This window comes from Medicago sativa, chromosome 6 (assembly GCF_051527215.1).
Source record: "Medicago sativa cultivar Bolivia chromosome 6, Bolivia_mono, whole genome shotgun sequence".
Taxonomy (NCBI): domain Eukaryota; kingdom Viridiplantae; phylum Streptophyta; class Magnoliopsida; order Fabales; family Fabaceae; genus Medicago; species Medicago sativa.
This window is the reverse complement of record NC_140754.1, coordinates 97410590-97425165: the sequence shown is the minus strand read 5'-3', so window position 1 is coordinate 97425165 and position 14576 is coordinate 97410590. Positions and strand designations below refer to the sequence as shown.

Sequence of the window (14576 nt, the reverse complement as noted above, 5' to 3'; positions counted from 1 at the left end):
GAGCAAGAGAGAAGCAACTAGGGTTTTGTTAGCTTGTTGGGACTTGAAGCTTGGAATGGAAGCAGAGCATATCATGTGAGTTCCTTAGTTAGTTCCCACCCATGGGATTATGTGATTGTTGTGTGAGAAAGAATGAAATCATAGGTTTTGCATGAATTATGTTAGTACCCCTTTTATGTCATATTTGCCAAATCATGTTAATGTTTGCCATGCCTTTTATTATCAGTATTTTTATGACTTCTGGAGATAATATGTGTATTAGGAGACTTGATTTTGAGGTTTTTGAACCAAATCACGTTTCTGCAGGTTCTGGACTGATTAAACACGCTTAAAGCGAGTTGAACTCGCTCAAAGCGTGTAAACTCTAGAGACAACTCGCCATAAGCGAGCCTGGGGCGAATTTGACAGCTTTTCATATGTTGTTGACTCGTCCTGTGGTCCAGTAGTGGCCGTCTGAGGCCCGATTCTTGCAGTATTTTTTCTATATTATGAACCCCCTCAATATCAAGCGTCCGATTTACATTCTTATCTAAGTTCTTAAAACAAAATTGGTGCGCAAACATTAACATGGTTCGACAATATGTGGTACATGAGAGTATGATAGTAGATGTTATGTCCGGGTAGCATTTTAACCCTTAAGCAATGGGGAAAACTTATATAGAGCCTCAACTTAGATAGTTGAGAATAATCACGTTGCTATATTATCCTAAGCACGTTAGGTCATGTAGGAACAAGAATAAGCGTGTAATTATTTACCGCTATGTGGGTAGACTACGGACCCGTGGTAACTAATCAAGTAAGTGCAGTTTATAAATGCATCATATGTAAGAGTAAGCCTATGTAAATATGAACATGTCGTGTCTCTCGCTATCCACGCCAGGGGGATACGAGAGGTTCACGTTAGGGGGACGGGATACGCTCCGCAAGGTAGGTCCGCACGACATTAAGAGGAGTCCGATGTTAACCTTAGATAGGATTTTCATCGGTTATGACATGGGATTGTACTCGGGGTTACTCCACCCGGTTACAATCCGTAAAATGAACTCAGATAACTTATGCATGTTAAACCCTAACCTCTAACATTATGAATATGAAATGACTATGCTTATGATATGATTATGACATGTTATGCACTATGTACAAGTTTATGTAGGAACCCAAATACGATCTTAGTATTTCACACGATCGTTTAAGCATGTTAGATATCCACACACGTAAAATCAACCGAACGGTTGTGTATGTAGACACGAGGCAAATCTTAAGTTTCCCCGAGGTTGCCTATAGCCTAGGATTAGGTGGAACTCACTGAGACATTATGTCTCATCCCAATCCTTTATGTTTGCAGATCAGCAGGTTGCTTGTAGCATGAAGTAATAGCTATGTAGCTGGATGGATTATCGTCGAGTACTCGTTTGTACCAGTTGTAAACTATTCTCATAAACTCAAGTATATTTCAGATGTAATGTAGTGGATGTTAGCGTTGTTTTACCATTTGTACGAATTTATATTGATGTATTTATTCATTCAAGTGAATTTATGTTGTAAATTTTAATGTATCCAGTACTAAGTTAACGCACATGCTAAGTATTCTAGACACGCTTAGTATGGGTGTTACAAAATTCTAATTTTTTCGGGAGAGATTCTTATAATGTTATGATTTTTTTGCAAAATTTTATTTAAAAATATGAATTTTACATGAGTTTAAGGATGAACCAAAAGTGAAGATGAAAATTTTATGAGGGATTAAAAGTTGAAGAATTTTTTTAGAGGGATTAAAACGAAAAGTTGACATATTTATAGGGACCAAAAACATATTTAACCCTATAATATATTATACTTATAAAAATGGAAATATATATTAAAATATAGGTATGCGTTTCAGTTCGGTTTTGAAAAATCAATTCAAAATCCGATCCAATCCAATCCAAGCGGTTTTCATAAGATGTCATCCAAACACATCCAATTTTATTCGGTTTTGTACGATTTTCGATTTTTTTAGATCGATTTGGGGTTTTAATTTGGATCGGTTTGAATTTGAACACCTCTAAATGTTACAATGGAATCCACATCAATTTCACCCTACAAAAGGGTGAGCATTAGGAAGAGAGTGTCCACGACACTCCTCATTTAGAGTTTATTTTTTGAGTTATGAACTTCTCAACTTTCTCTCTATTTTGCATCTCTGTTAATTTCAAAATGAATGCCATTTAAAATATCTTACATAAGCATTAAGAAATATAATAATAATTAAGTTTTATTGCACATTTAGCCCCCAAATTTCTCGATTGTGCGATTTTCACTTCCTAATTTTTTAAGCGAATTTGACCCCAAAGTCCCCAATCCAATTTTGTGGTCAGTTGGTAATTTTAGTGACATGTCATCCTTGCCACTAGGCCACATTTTGGATAATAATTTTTAAAAAATGATTAAAAAAATTAATTAAAAAAAAACTACTAAAAACTATGCAAATTCCAGGGAAAAATACTCCTCTTGCATGCAAACGCAACATAGCATTCTGGATTTTTGCAGTACAAAATATGGTGTGATAAGTAAAATTGTAGTGCAAAAAGTCAAAACAACCCAAAAGTTGTTTAGTTTACCATCCACCGATCAGATTACTCTAACATATATGTATATTCTGTCTCTCTCTAGGGTTGCATTACGCTTTTCTTTCCTTTACTCTCAAGGTATGTACCTATTTTTCATTCATTCTTCTTAATCTTTCTTTTTTCAATTATCATTTTTCTTGTCGATTATTGTTATTGTTGTTCAATTATAGTTGTTAATAGATTTCGCTTCTTTTCCTTTGAATCTGTTCTGTGATTGAATTGGGTGATTAGGGTTTGAAGGCTTGGCTGTGACTTACTGCGTGATTGCATGACATTTTTCATAACCTCTCAATCAACTAATTTCTCCAATTGTCATATATAATCCTTATTATGAAATTAAATTTGTGTTTTCACAATTTTACATTGTGCAGCTCCAATCTTTAACATCTCACAAAGCCCAAATGAGTTATTCGAAGAGAAAGAATTGGCCCAAAACAACACCCTACCATCATCCTTGGGATTATCCCAATGAGGCAAGTTTGTTTTTTCCATAACATGTATCAAACAATTTTAATTAGTTTCTTAATTAAAAACTCCATATATATTTTATTCACTTTTTAATATAATAATAATTTATCTCTAAACCAGAAGAAGACCAGGGAAGAGTTCTCGTATGAGAGTATGCGAAAGGATGTTAAATACCATGCCAGGACTAAGTCTGAATTACAATCCCATGTAAGTTTTGTTTTTCTCGAAATGCCAAGCCAACAAACTTCTTTTTTACCAATGAATGCTTTTCGTTCAAGTTTCAGTTCTTTAATATCATTATTAATTAACCTCCAAACCTGCAGATGGAAATGCTGGACTTAATCAATTCTTGTGAGGCTTCATATAAAGCCGATGTTCGTAAGCAGAAAGCTGCTGAAGCTCGAAACCAGAAGCAGAAAGCTGCTGAACTTCCAAAGCAGATACCTCCTTTTGATCCTTTTGAACTTCCAAAGCTGCCAACTCAAGAATTTCTAAGGAAGAATTATCTTGAGTTTCTGGCTTCTTTAGACGCTCGAGACCAGAAGAAGAAAGCTGCTGCAGATCGAAAGAAGAAAGCTGCTGAAGCTCGAAAGCAGAAAGCTGCCGAAGCTCGAAATCAGAAGCAGGCAGAAGTTCATGAGCAGGAAGCTGCCGAAGTTCAAGAGCAGAAACATGAAGCCGCTGAAGTTCGAAAGCAGAAGCAGAAAGCCGCTGAAGTTCGAAAGCAGAAGCAGGTAGCTGCTGAAGTCCGTAAGCAGGAAGCCGCTGAACTTCGAAAGCTGAAGCAGGAAGCCGTTGAACTTCGAAAGCAGAAAGCCGCTGAACTTCGAAAGCAGAGGGCTGAAGCTCGTAAGCAGAAAGCTGAAGCTGTTGAAATTCGTAAGCGCGAAGCTGAAGTTGCTGAAGGTAACATCAAAAGTAAGCGGCAGAAGAAGTAAGTGTTGGAGACTTAAGATGAAGGACATCCAAAATGTATATGTTAGACCTCTTATAAAGAATATTTATAGGAGTAGGTGCTTAAATAAATCATTCTTAATGCTGTAACTAAAATTAAACTATGTTTAGTTTTATCATGAAGTTGTGAGTGTTAGACACTTGGGAGGGAGAGAACCAAACTCTCGAATCTTGGTCTATGTGTGTCTTGTTATTCAGGTTTTGAATCATTCTCCAGAATTATTGTCATCAATAAAGTTTCGTATTGTGCAATCTGTTTGCTTCTGACTATTATAACACTTCTAAGGTGAGGGCTCTACTCTAGTAAGTCCCTCCCCCATGTACCGTCTATTATAACACTTGGATGTAATGTAATATTATTGGAAATGTGTTAATCGTCTTGCATGGGAAGGGGGTCTAAACTCATATATGGAAGCTTTGTGTTCCGGCCATGAATATATTCGCCTTAAGCTTCTGAATAAAATTGTGTCTTCGTGGCATACCTTCAACGGAATTCATTACATTGCTATTTAAAGCAGCATGAAATGAATATGCTAAAACTTTTCTCTCATTCTTGAGTGGTAGTTGTAAATGTAATAGTATGGAATGTCATTTCTGATTACCTTTGAAGTTTAGTAGTTTAAATAGTTCTTGAATTGCTACAGATTTGGATGGTTTTAATTAACTATGATGGTTATTTGTTTCTTCCATGCCATGTGAAAAAGACAGTGTGAGGAAACTTGACCGGTACAGCTGAATCATCATTGTCCATTGATAGTGCAGCTTTTACTTCATTTTTTTTAGTGGAATTCAATTTAGTAGACCAAACAAAAAAGAGGATTAGATCTGTTAAGTTCTAGAATATAACAATGCAAGAGTCTGTATGGCTTTATTTATAATTCTCTATTCTCTTTTTCATTTACCTTTTATTGCATTTAATTATTTACAAATGTAATCAAATGAATTTTATTAGTGAGTAGCCTCACATCAATACACAGGGCAGAACCAAATCATTTAGTTTGAGATGAAAGTTAGCAGTATGAGCCAAATCACCTTGAAATATAACATGTATAAAAAATGAAGGAGGGTCATGGCCAAAACGAGTGATGACTGTGGCGGCGAGAGGGTTTCCGTCATGAGTAGTTTGGAGGTGAAAATGTTTGTTAACGGTGCCGATTAGGTTGACAGAGTTGGCAAGTTTGGGCTGGAAAGGAATTTTGCTTGGTTTTGGGAATTTGGATTTGCGAGTGGTGGTCGTGGTGGAGGAGGAATAGTATCTATACTTCATCGAAGATGGAGTAGAAACACATGAACACCACACTTGCTGCACTGAATTCATTTTCCAAAACACTTCCAACGAGTTTCCAAAACCCTTCTGAATGGATTTTTTTTGGGGAATTTTTGATTTTGTGTGTTGGCTCATCTATTTAGCACTATCAGTAGCAAAATCAATTGATTGTGGCTGTCCATAATCGCATCATAGTAGCAAAGGGAAAACATAGGCAAAAACATATAGGACTGGTGAAATTAGAAGGTTAAAAGCAACTGGTATATGACATGATTATCTTGAACATTAAGGATTGACAAGAAACGTTGTATGCCATGATTTCCATTCAGATCCTTTATTAGATCCAGAGTGCACTAATCTCTATTTTAGATTTTTAGCGACAATATATATGGGAAAACATTGCCACAACTTTAGTTGTATTGACATTTATTTCCTTACCAATTGCATTAAAAGGATACACATAATCACATAAAACACAAAGCGAATTTGAAGGAAAACTGAACCACTACATATAATAATGATAAACAATTTGATGTAAGATAGACGACCGTGTTTGGATTGACGAAATAAGCACTAAAATGCAACACAAATTTGAACGTAGCGTGAACCAACGTCGTTTTCCAAAGTGAGAATGTTCGTCAATTGCATTTTCAAATTACTTTATCTAAACACACACTTGAGGTTCTGTCAGAAAGAAAAAAACTGAGAATAGTTAAGGGTAATTAACAAGTAAAATGAAAAGAATGGGGTGTGCAAAGTAGAAATAGTGTGTGAAAGTAGCTCAAGTAATAAACGCACTCTTTATTCAGTTACTTCTTCTATATATTCTCTCTAGGGTTGCATGACAGTTTTGGTTCATAATCTCTCTTTCAATCGTATTTTCATAATCGTTTCTTCACTCTCAAGGTATCTATGCATTTTCATTCTTCTTTCTTTCTTTTCTCAAAATTCTCTTTGGATGGTTACACACACACACACTTGTTCTTCTAGGGTTGCATAGTTTAATTATCTTCTCTCTTTCTCTGATTTTCATTCTTGCAGGTATGTATGTATTTTGATTTTGATTCATCTTCTTTCTCTTTCTTTTTCAATTCTAGTTGTTGATTTTATTCATTCCAATCTTCTCTGATTTGGGGATTTTCTCTTCTTTGATGGAATGATTATATTAATTTTGATAGAGAGTGTGTTACTCAAAGTTAATTAATTAGTACATATATATCATCATCATCATCTAATTACCTTCTAACAATTTTGTTGTTCTTTTATTATTACAGATTATTAATTATTTTTTCCAATTCTAGTTTGATTTGAATTTGTGATTGTGATTGATTGCTCGGATCTTCTCTGAATTTGGGGGTTAGGGTTTAAACCTTATGAATTGGGTTTTTTTCTCTTCTTTTTCATGGAATGATTATATTAATTTTTATAGAGAGTGTGTTCCTCAAAGTTAATTAATCAGTACATATCATCATCATCTAATTACCTTCTAACAATTTCGTTCTTTCATGTTATTTGTGTAGCCGAGTGTCTCCCCAATCTTCGACATCTCAAGCGCAATGTTGAGATACGGATGTTCATTGAGATACACACACTGTAAAACTCCTGCGCACATGTTCGACAACCTTCCTGTGTTTCAAGCCGAGGCAAGTTTTTATGGGGCCTGTAGCAAATGCTTTCTTTTGATTCTAGTTTCACAATTTTTGTTTCTCTGTGCGTATTCTAGTTCTTTAATATTACTTACTCTTTAAACCCACAGGATCCCGAACTGGCATCGCTTCAGCTAATGCTTGATGAAATAGAAGATGAGAAGATTCACCCCGAGAATTACCTCATCACTCGCCCCAAGACTTCGTCTGAACGTGAAGTCAATGCAAGTTTTTTTTTTTTTTTTATTATTATTGTTACGGGCCCTGCTTTTGATTCAAGTTTAACAATTTTAGTGCATATTTGAGTTCTTTATTATTAATATTAATCTCTAAACCTGCAGAGGCGTTTTGAGGAGATTGTTCGTTCTGCCATCGACAGACATCTACAGGAGAAAGCTGATGCTAAAGTTCCAAAGGAGACAGCCAAGACAATTGCTGTTCGAAAGCAGACAGCCAAGACAACTGCTGTTCGAAAGCAGACAGCCAAGGCAACTGCTGTTCGAAAGCAGAAACAGGAAGCTGCTGAAGTTCGAAAGCAAAAGCAGAAAGCCGCTGAAGTTCGAAAGCAGAAGCAGGAAGCCGCTGAAGTTCGAAAGCAGAAAGCTGCTGAACTTCGAAAGCAGAAGCACGAAGCTGCTGAAGTTTGTAAGCAGAAAGCCGCTGAACTTCGAAAGCAGAGAGCTGAAGTTCGTAAGCAGAAAGCTGAAGCTGTTGAAATTCGTAAGCGCGAAGCTGAAGTTGCTGAAGGTAACATTAAAAGTAAGCGGCAGAAGAAGTAAGTGTTGGAGGCTTAAGATGAAGGACGTCCAAAATCTATATGCTAGACTTCTTATAAAGAATATTTATTGGATTATGTGCTACATAAATCATTCTAAATGCTGTAACTAAAATTAAACTATGTTTAGTTTTATCATGAAGTTGTGAGCATTAGACACTTGGGAGGGAGAGAACCAAGCTCTCGAATCTTGATCTATGTGTGTCTTGTTATTCTGTACTATTTCCTATATAACTACTGCAATTTGTCTAGTAAGTGTTCTGGATTGTTATCTTGGCCACAATTTATAGATGAATTGTTAGGTTTCTTATAAGGTGAGGGCTCTACTCTAGTAAGTCCCACATCCATGTACCGTCTATTACAACTGGTATAAAAAACAAAGAAAGGTCATGGCCAAGATGAGTGCCAATTACGTTTGGAGGTGAATTGGTTTGTTATCAGTGCCAATTACGTTGACAGAATTGGTGAGTTTGGTTGAAAGGAATTTCACTTGGCTTTGGGAATTGGGATTTGCGATTGGTGGTCGTTGTGGAGGAGGAGTAGAAGCTACTACACCGAAGATGGAGTAGCCATGAGTTTGATGAGCGCTACATTGCCATGCTGAATTCATTTTCCAAAACCCTTCCAATGAGGTCTATTATGGTGCAAACTAATAACTGATAAGGTCCAAAAAAAAGAAAAGAAAGATCAATAGAATAATGAAGATGAAAATATACACAAAAATATATAGGACAGGTGAAATTAGAAGGCTAAAAGCAACTGTTGTATGACATGATTATCTTGAACACTAAGGATTGACAAGCAACGTTGTATGCACTGATATATATTTTAAATATTTAGCGACGATACGCAAAAACATTGCCACAGTTTTAGTTGTAGAATAATTTATCTCCTTACCAATCGCCTCAAAAGGAAACACAGTGATGAAGGATATTTTGTTTATTGTTTTAGCTCTTAGACTAAAGACATTGTTTTAATCGATGAAAATGAAATTAAAAGTCAAAACACAGCGAATTTCAAGGAAAACTGAACCACTACATATGATAGTGATAAACAATTTGATGTAGGATAGACCGTGTTTGGATTGACGAAATAAGCACTAAAATGCAACACAAATTTGAACGTAGCATGAACCAACTTCGTTTTCCAAAGTGATAATGTTCGTCAATTGCATTTTCAAATTACTTTATCTTAAGACACAGTTGAGGTTCTGTCAGAAAGAAGAAAAAAACTGAGATTAGTTAAGGGTAATTAGCAAGTAAAATGAAAAGTAGAAATAGTGTGTGAAACTCAAGTAATAATGGCCAAAGAAATTCTCATCTCCTATGTGATGTGAAAGCAAAAGAAAAATCATGGGTAGAAATAGAATGAGAAGAAGTTGTAGAAGAAGAAGCTCCAAGGTATCTATGTATTTTTATTGCATGACAGTTTTTGTTCGTAATCTCTAGGGTTGAAGCTTCTTATAAGTAGAATGAGAAGAATTTGTTGAATTTGTCTCTCTAAGGTTGCATTGCATGACAGTTTTCGTTCGTATCTCTTCAATCGTATTTTCATATTCATTGCTTCACTCTCAAGGTATCTATGTATTTTCATTCTTCTTCTTTCTTTTGTCAAAACTCAAGTTGATTATTATATATGTCTCTTTCTATTGTTCTCTCATGGAATGAATTCTAGTTTTAAAGACTCCCACGGAAAAACTCCCACGTACATGTTCGCCAACCTTCCTGTGTTTAAAGACGAGGCAAGTTTTTATGGGGCCTGTAGCAAATGCTTTCTTTTAATTCTAGTTTCACTATTTTAGTTTCATTGTGCGTATTCTAGTTCTTTAATATTACTTACTCTTTAAAGCCACAGGATCCCGAACTGGCATCGCTTCAGCAAATGCTTGATGAAATAGAAAGTGAGAAGAATCACCCCAACAATCACCCCAAGACTTCGTCTCAACGTGAAAGCGAGGCAAGTTTTTTATTTTTTATTTTTTGTTGTTATGGGCCCTTTAGAAATGCCTTTGATGCAAGTTTAACTATTAATCTCAAAACTAGCAGAGGCGTTTTGAGGAGTGTTCGTTCTGCCATCGACAGACATCTACAGGAGAAAGCTGATGCTAAAGTTCCAAAGGAGACAGCCAAGACAATTGCTGTTCGAAAGCAGACAGCCAAGACAACTGTTGTTCGAAAGCAGACAGCCAAGGCAACTGCTGTTCGAAAGCAGAAACAGGAAGCAGGCAACCAAGAGAGTGCACTAATCTATATTTTAGATTCTTAGCAACGATATGCGAAAACATTGCCAAAACTTTATTTGTAGAGACATTTCTTTCCTTACCAATTACCTCAAAAGGATACACATAGTCACCAAGGATATTTTTTATTGTTTTATCTCTTAGACTATAGACATTGTTTTGATCGATGAAATGAAATTAAAAGTTAAAACACGCAGCGAATTTGAAGGAAAACTGAACCACTACTACATATGATAGTGTGATAAACAATTTGATGTAGGCTAGACTGTGTTTGGATTGACGAAATAAGCACTAAAATGCAACACAAATTTGAACGTAGAGTGAACCAACGTTGTTTTCCAAAGTGAGAATGTTCGTCAATTGCATTTTCAAATTACTTTATCTCAACACACACTTGAGGTTCTGTAAGAAAATAAAAAACTGAGACTAGTCAAGGGTAATTAACAGTAAAATAAAAAGAATGGGGTGTGAAAAGTAGAAATAGTGTGTGAAAGTAACACAAGTAATTACTACGCACTCTTTATTCAGTTATATATATTGTCTCTCTAGGGTTTTGGTTCATAATCTCTCTTTCAATTGTATTTTCATAATCGTTGCTTCACTCTCAAGGTATCTATGTATTTTCATTCTTCTTCTTTCTTTTGTCAAAACTCAAGTTGATTATTATATGTGTCTTTCTATTTTTCTCTCATGGAATGAATTCAAGTAATGAAGGCATAGGAGAGAGGCTCAGGCTCAGGCTTGGGCTTGGGCTCGGGCTTGGAAATATCATACAGCCCAAATAACTAACTCTTTCCGTTATATCACACTTGTTCTTCTAGGGTTGCGTAGTTTAATTATCTTGTTTCTTTTTCAATTTCAATTCTAGTTAGTAATTTTAATGCCTCTTTTGCCTTTTCAATATGTGATTGTGATTGTAATTGATTGCTCAAAATATTGATTCGAACATTTTCTGATTTGGGGGTTAGGGTTTAAACCTTATGAATTGGAGATTTTCTCTTCTGTGATTGAAATAATTAGATTAATTCTCTCCTCTTTTTATTATGATTGTGTTGATCTTATATTAAGAGAATCATATAGTTAAATTGATCTTGTATTTGCTTGTTTATGAATGATGCTTGTTAACCTGATATGCTTCCAACTGAGTGTAATAAAGTCTCAGTAGCTTGGCTTGACTTATTGTTGAATTATGTGCTGCTGCTATTTATTTTCTCTTGTTATTGTTGGTTTGATGAAGCCATATTTCACTAACTATTTATTTCTTTCGTATTATATATGCAGCTGAGTCTCTTCTCTCCCCAATCTTTTGACATCTCACAAGCGCAAAAATGTCTTTTTGCCGCTCAGCCAGTTCTCACCGCTTAGGCCCGTATCACGCAAAAACTCCCAAGCACCAGTTTGCCAACTATCCTTTGAGAAAAACCAAAGCCAAGGCAAGTTTTGCAAATGCTTTCTTTTGATCCTAGTTTCACAATTTTAGTTTCTCTAATATTACTATTTAATCCAACAGGATTTCGAACTGGCAAACTATGAGATTTTGCTTGATCAAGTGAATGCTGCATTGGCTCTGCCCTGCACTCCCTCTGAACTTGAAATTCGGGCAAGTTTTTTCAGGAAATGTTAACAAAGTTTATTATTATGTGGCCTTCACCAATGTTTTTGATTCAAGTTTCACAATTTTAGTTTCTTCCCGCATATTTGAGTTCTTTAATATTAATCTATGAACCAGCAGGAGAATTTTAAGAAGGATCTTCTTGATTTCATTGCTGAACGTGAGGCTGAAATATTGGCTGAGCATCTTGCTGAAAAAGTGGCTAAATGTCAACTGCATAGAGTTTCTGCTAAAGCTCGAATCAAGACAACTGCTAAAGCTCCAAAGCAGACAGCCAAAACAACTGAAGTTCCAAAGTAGGAGGGAAATATAGTGTTGGAGACTTGATATTCCTTCGTTTGTTTTAGTTGTTCCAAGAAACATAATAAATAAGTCATGTTGACTGTGTTGTGTATAATAACACTATGTTTAAGAATTTAGCTTGGTTGTTTGGATTTGGATTTTGTTATGTTACTACCTTAATGCCCTTCTGAAAGTTCAATATGTACCCTTAGCATCTATCTTAATAAGTCCTCATTTATGGATGGGGAGTGTCTAATGATCCTTTGATTGTATTGTTGCTCTCTTAGCATTTGAATGAATGAAGCTTATTTCCTGTATATAAAATAAAAAGACAAAAAAGTTGCCATGTTTGTAGAAGCAAATACATAGATAGTATTAAAAGCAAAACATGTTTGAAGATGTAACAACTTTTAGTCAGGCTTTACTTACCTCCTAGTAGAACTCTGGATTGTTAGGGGCTCTTTCCCCTATGAAACAGATGGTTAACACAACAGCAAAAGGTGGCAACGTGATTACCACCCATCTTACAAAGCACCTACACATACTTGATGTATCTTGAGTTTGTATGTATATGTTGCACTTAAATTTCTTAGCCTCACATACTTAATGGACTCTTTGTCAATAAGAATAAGACAACTGCTAAAGCTCCAAAGCAGACAGCCAAGACAACTGAAGTTCCAAAGCATGAGGGAAATATAGTGTTGGAGACTTGATATTCCTTCATTTGTTTTAGATGTCCCACTACTTGATAAAAGTAAGACACGTAATATTTCGTCTCTGATGATTGTATTGTGTATAACATCAATGGTTTCATGTATTGAAGAGGATGGTAGTGTAAGCATAACTGGTTTGACATTGACTTAGTAGATTAAACGCCTTATTGAGAGGTTAAGCTTTTGACCCTCCTCAAACAAACAAGTATACTAGTCAATCTCTACTAGTGCTCTTCTCTTAACCTTTCTCCTCCTTCTTTTGGATCTCGATAGGCTCGATCGATGGCTCAAAAACAGGCAAGCTTTTAATTGATCAACAGGCACTAAACATTCCAAAAGTAATGATTTCAGAAGGTTTTTTTTACTAATGCATCAGAGAAATGTAAATTTGTATGAAATTCAACTATTGTATGTAGAGTGGACCAATCTATCTCGCTGTTAATTAGTAATCCAAAAGGTCTGCATTATTTAATGTAACATTGGTATTCATTTTTCATTCTTTATATACATGTAGAAATAGAATCGACACTTCATATTGAAGGTGTCTTGTGTTTAAAAAGTTTCAGTGTCCGACAACAATTTTAACGTTTCCGAATAGAAGCTTCAAAATCAATCTATGATGATATCAAGTTTTTATTACTTCATCACTGTAAATTATTTGGAGTACAGAAGAATAGAAATTGGAAGAACTATGATGATATCAAGTTTCTTTTACTACATCGCTATATGATTCCTAAACTAACCATGCCATTTAGAAGTAGAATGCAACTTTTGGATACAGAGACTATTTTGCTTGTAAGAAATATAGGTCAAACAAATTGAAAATTTTGAGATATTTAGAAACAATTGAAGTATGAGGTACAAGAGTGTGATATATCTGGGAAATGTTGCATTATTAGCTCACTATAGCGCATGTAAATATTAAATTTCCATATAAATAAATTACACTTATTCAATTATTAACAGTAAAAGAATCATTCCTTCAAAAAAAACATTAAAAGAATCATCAATGGTGGTCCACATTAAAAGTAACACATTTTAAAAAAGGCAAATGCTACATATCGCGACAATTTTGTCCCGATGGCATCACAACATTGTACATGTTCATTGTAGAAAATTAAAGTCTTGTACTTAAATCCATCCATTCATGTATTGTGTGACAGGATTATCTAACGGCGACATTATGTTTGCGATTCATTTGTGAAAGAGACGTTCGCTTTATATAGCAATACTCTTTAAAAAAAAAAACAAAAGCTAAAGAAAATTGGTATATGGCATGATTATCTTGAACGCTAAGGCATGGCAAGCGACGTTGAATGACAAGATTAAGAAAAGAAGGTAGAATTGCAGACCTCACTAATGCAATTTGCCTCCTTGATTTGATAAAAATAAGATTAAGTAAAGTACTCTATATTTTAGGTTGTGAGCAAGGATATGTGAAAACATTGTCACAACTTCAGTTGTAGGTACATTTCTTGTCCTTGCCAATTGCCACAAAAGGATACACATAGTTGACTAACAATGATGTTTTTGTTATTGTTTAAGTTCTTAGACTATAGACGGCATTTGGATCGATGAAAATGAGATTAAAAGATAAACACATAGCGACAGCATAACGATGCTTCTGCTAAAGTTCGAAAGCAGACAACCAAGTCAACTAAAGTTCGAAAGCAGACGTCTAAGACACCTAAAGTTCGAAAGCAGCAGGAGAAGAAAGAGTTGGAGGACATAAAAAGTGTGATCAATCAGTTGATGAAGTAGACACACTGTCTTTTTTCCTTCGTTTGTTTTAGTGGAGGACATACAAAATCTGAAGTTTGTGTTATTGTCTTATGTTTTGTGATCATAGTACAAAATTAACATTATGTGTAGCATATGATTATGTTTGTTGCTAGAAAAGTATGGTCCAAATGGAACGAATGAAAGACATCTATGAGAAAAATAGTTTGTAGGATATGGCCTTAAATTTTCACTTGAAAATTTGAACAACCAAAAATTTCATATATATTGT

The 14576-nt window shown here is 35.1% G+C and overlaps 3 protein-coding genes across 4 annotated transcripts; all 3 read left to right on the top strand.

Annotated features, from left to right (window-relative positions):
* Positions 1-2582: 2582 nt before the first annotated feature.
* Positions 2583-4283, top strand: LOC146918706 (uncharacterized). The gene is made up of 4 exons (XM_085720309.1): positions 2583-2687; positions 2981-3082; positions 3198-3284; positions 3401-4283. The coding sequence occupies exons 2-4, from the start codon at positions 3011-3013 to the stop codon at positions 4013-4015; spliced, it is 774 nt and encodes a 257-aa protein (XP_085576435.1). The 5' UTR covers positions 2583-2687; positions 2981-3010; the 3' UTR covers positions 4016-4283.
* A 1709-nt stretch (positions 4284-5992) lies between these two features.
* LOC146918705 (uncharacterized) lies at positions 5993-7974 on the top strand. Its single transcript, XM_085720310.1, has 4 exons — positions 5993-6204; positions 6819-6941; positions 7055-7168; positions 7286-7974. Exons 2-4 carry the CDS (start codon positions 6855-6857, stop codon positions 7721-7723), a joined length of 639 nt encoding a protein of 212 aa, XP_085576436.1. The 5' UTR covers positions 5993-6204; positions 6819-6854; the 3' UTR covers positions 7724-7974.
* Positions 6263-12111, top strand: LOC146918704 (uncharacterized). 2 transcript variants are annotated; one of them, XM_085720311.1, is made up of 4 exons: positions 6263-6339; positions 11240-11391; positions 11469-11558; positions 11688-12111. In XM_085720311.1, the coding sequence occupies exons 2-4, from the start codon at positions 11287-11289 to the stop codon at positions 11868-11870; spliced, it is 378 nt and encodes a 125-aa protein (XP_085576437.1). In that variant the 5' UTR covers positions 6263-6339; positions 11240-11286; the 3' UTR covers positions 11871-12111. The 2 variants fall into 2 exon arrangements, with proteins under 2 accessions (XP_085576437.1, XP_085576438.1); XM_085720312.1 differs by having other exon boundaries at positions 6279-6339; positions 11691-12111.
* Positions 12112-14576: the final 2465 nt, after the last annotated feature.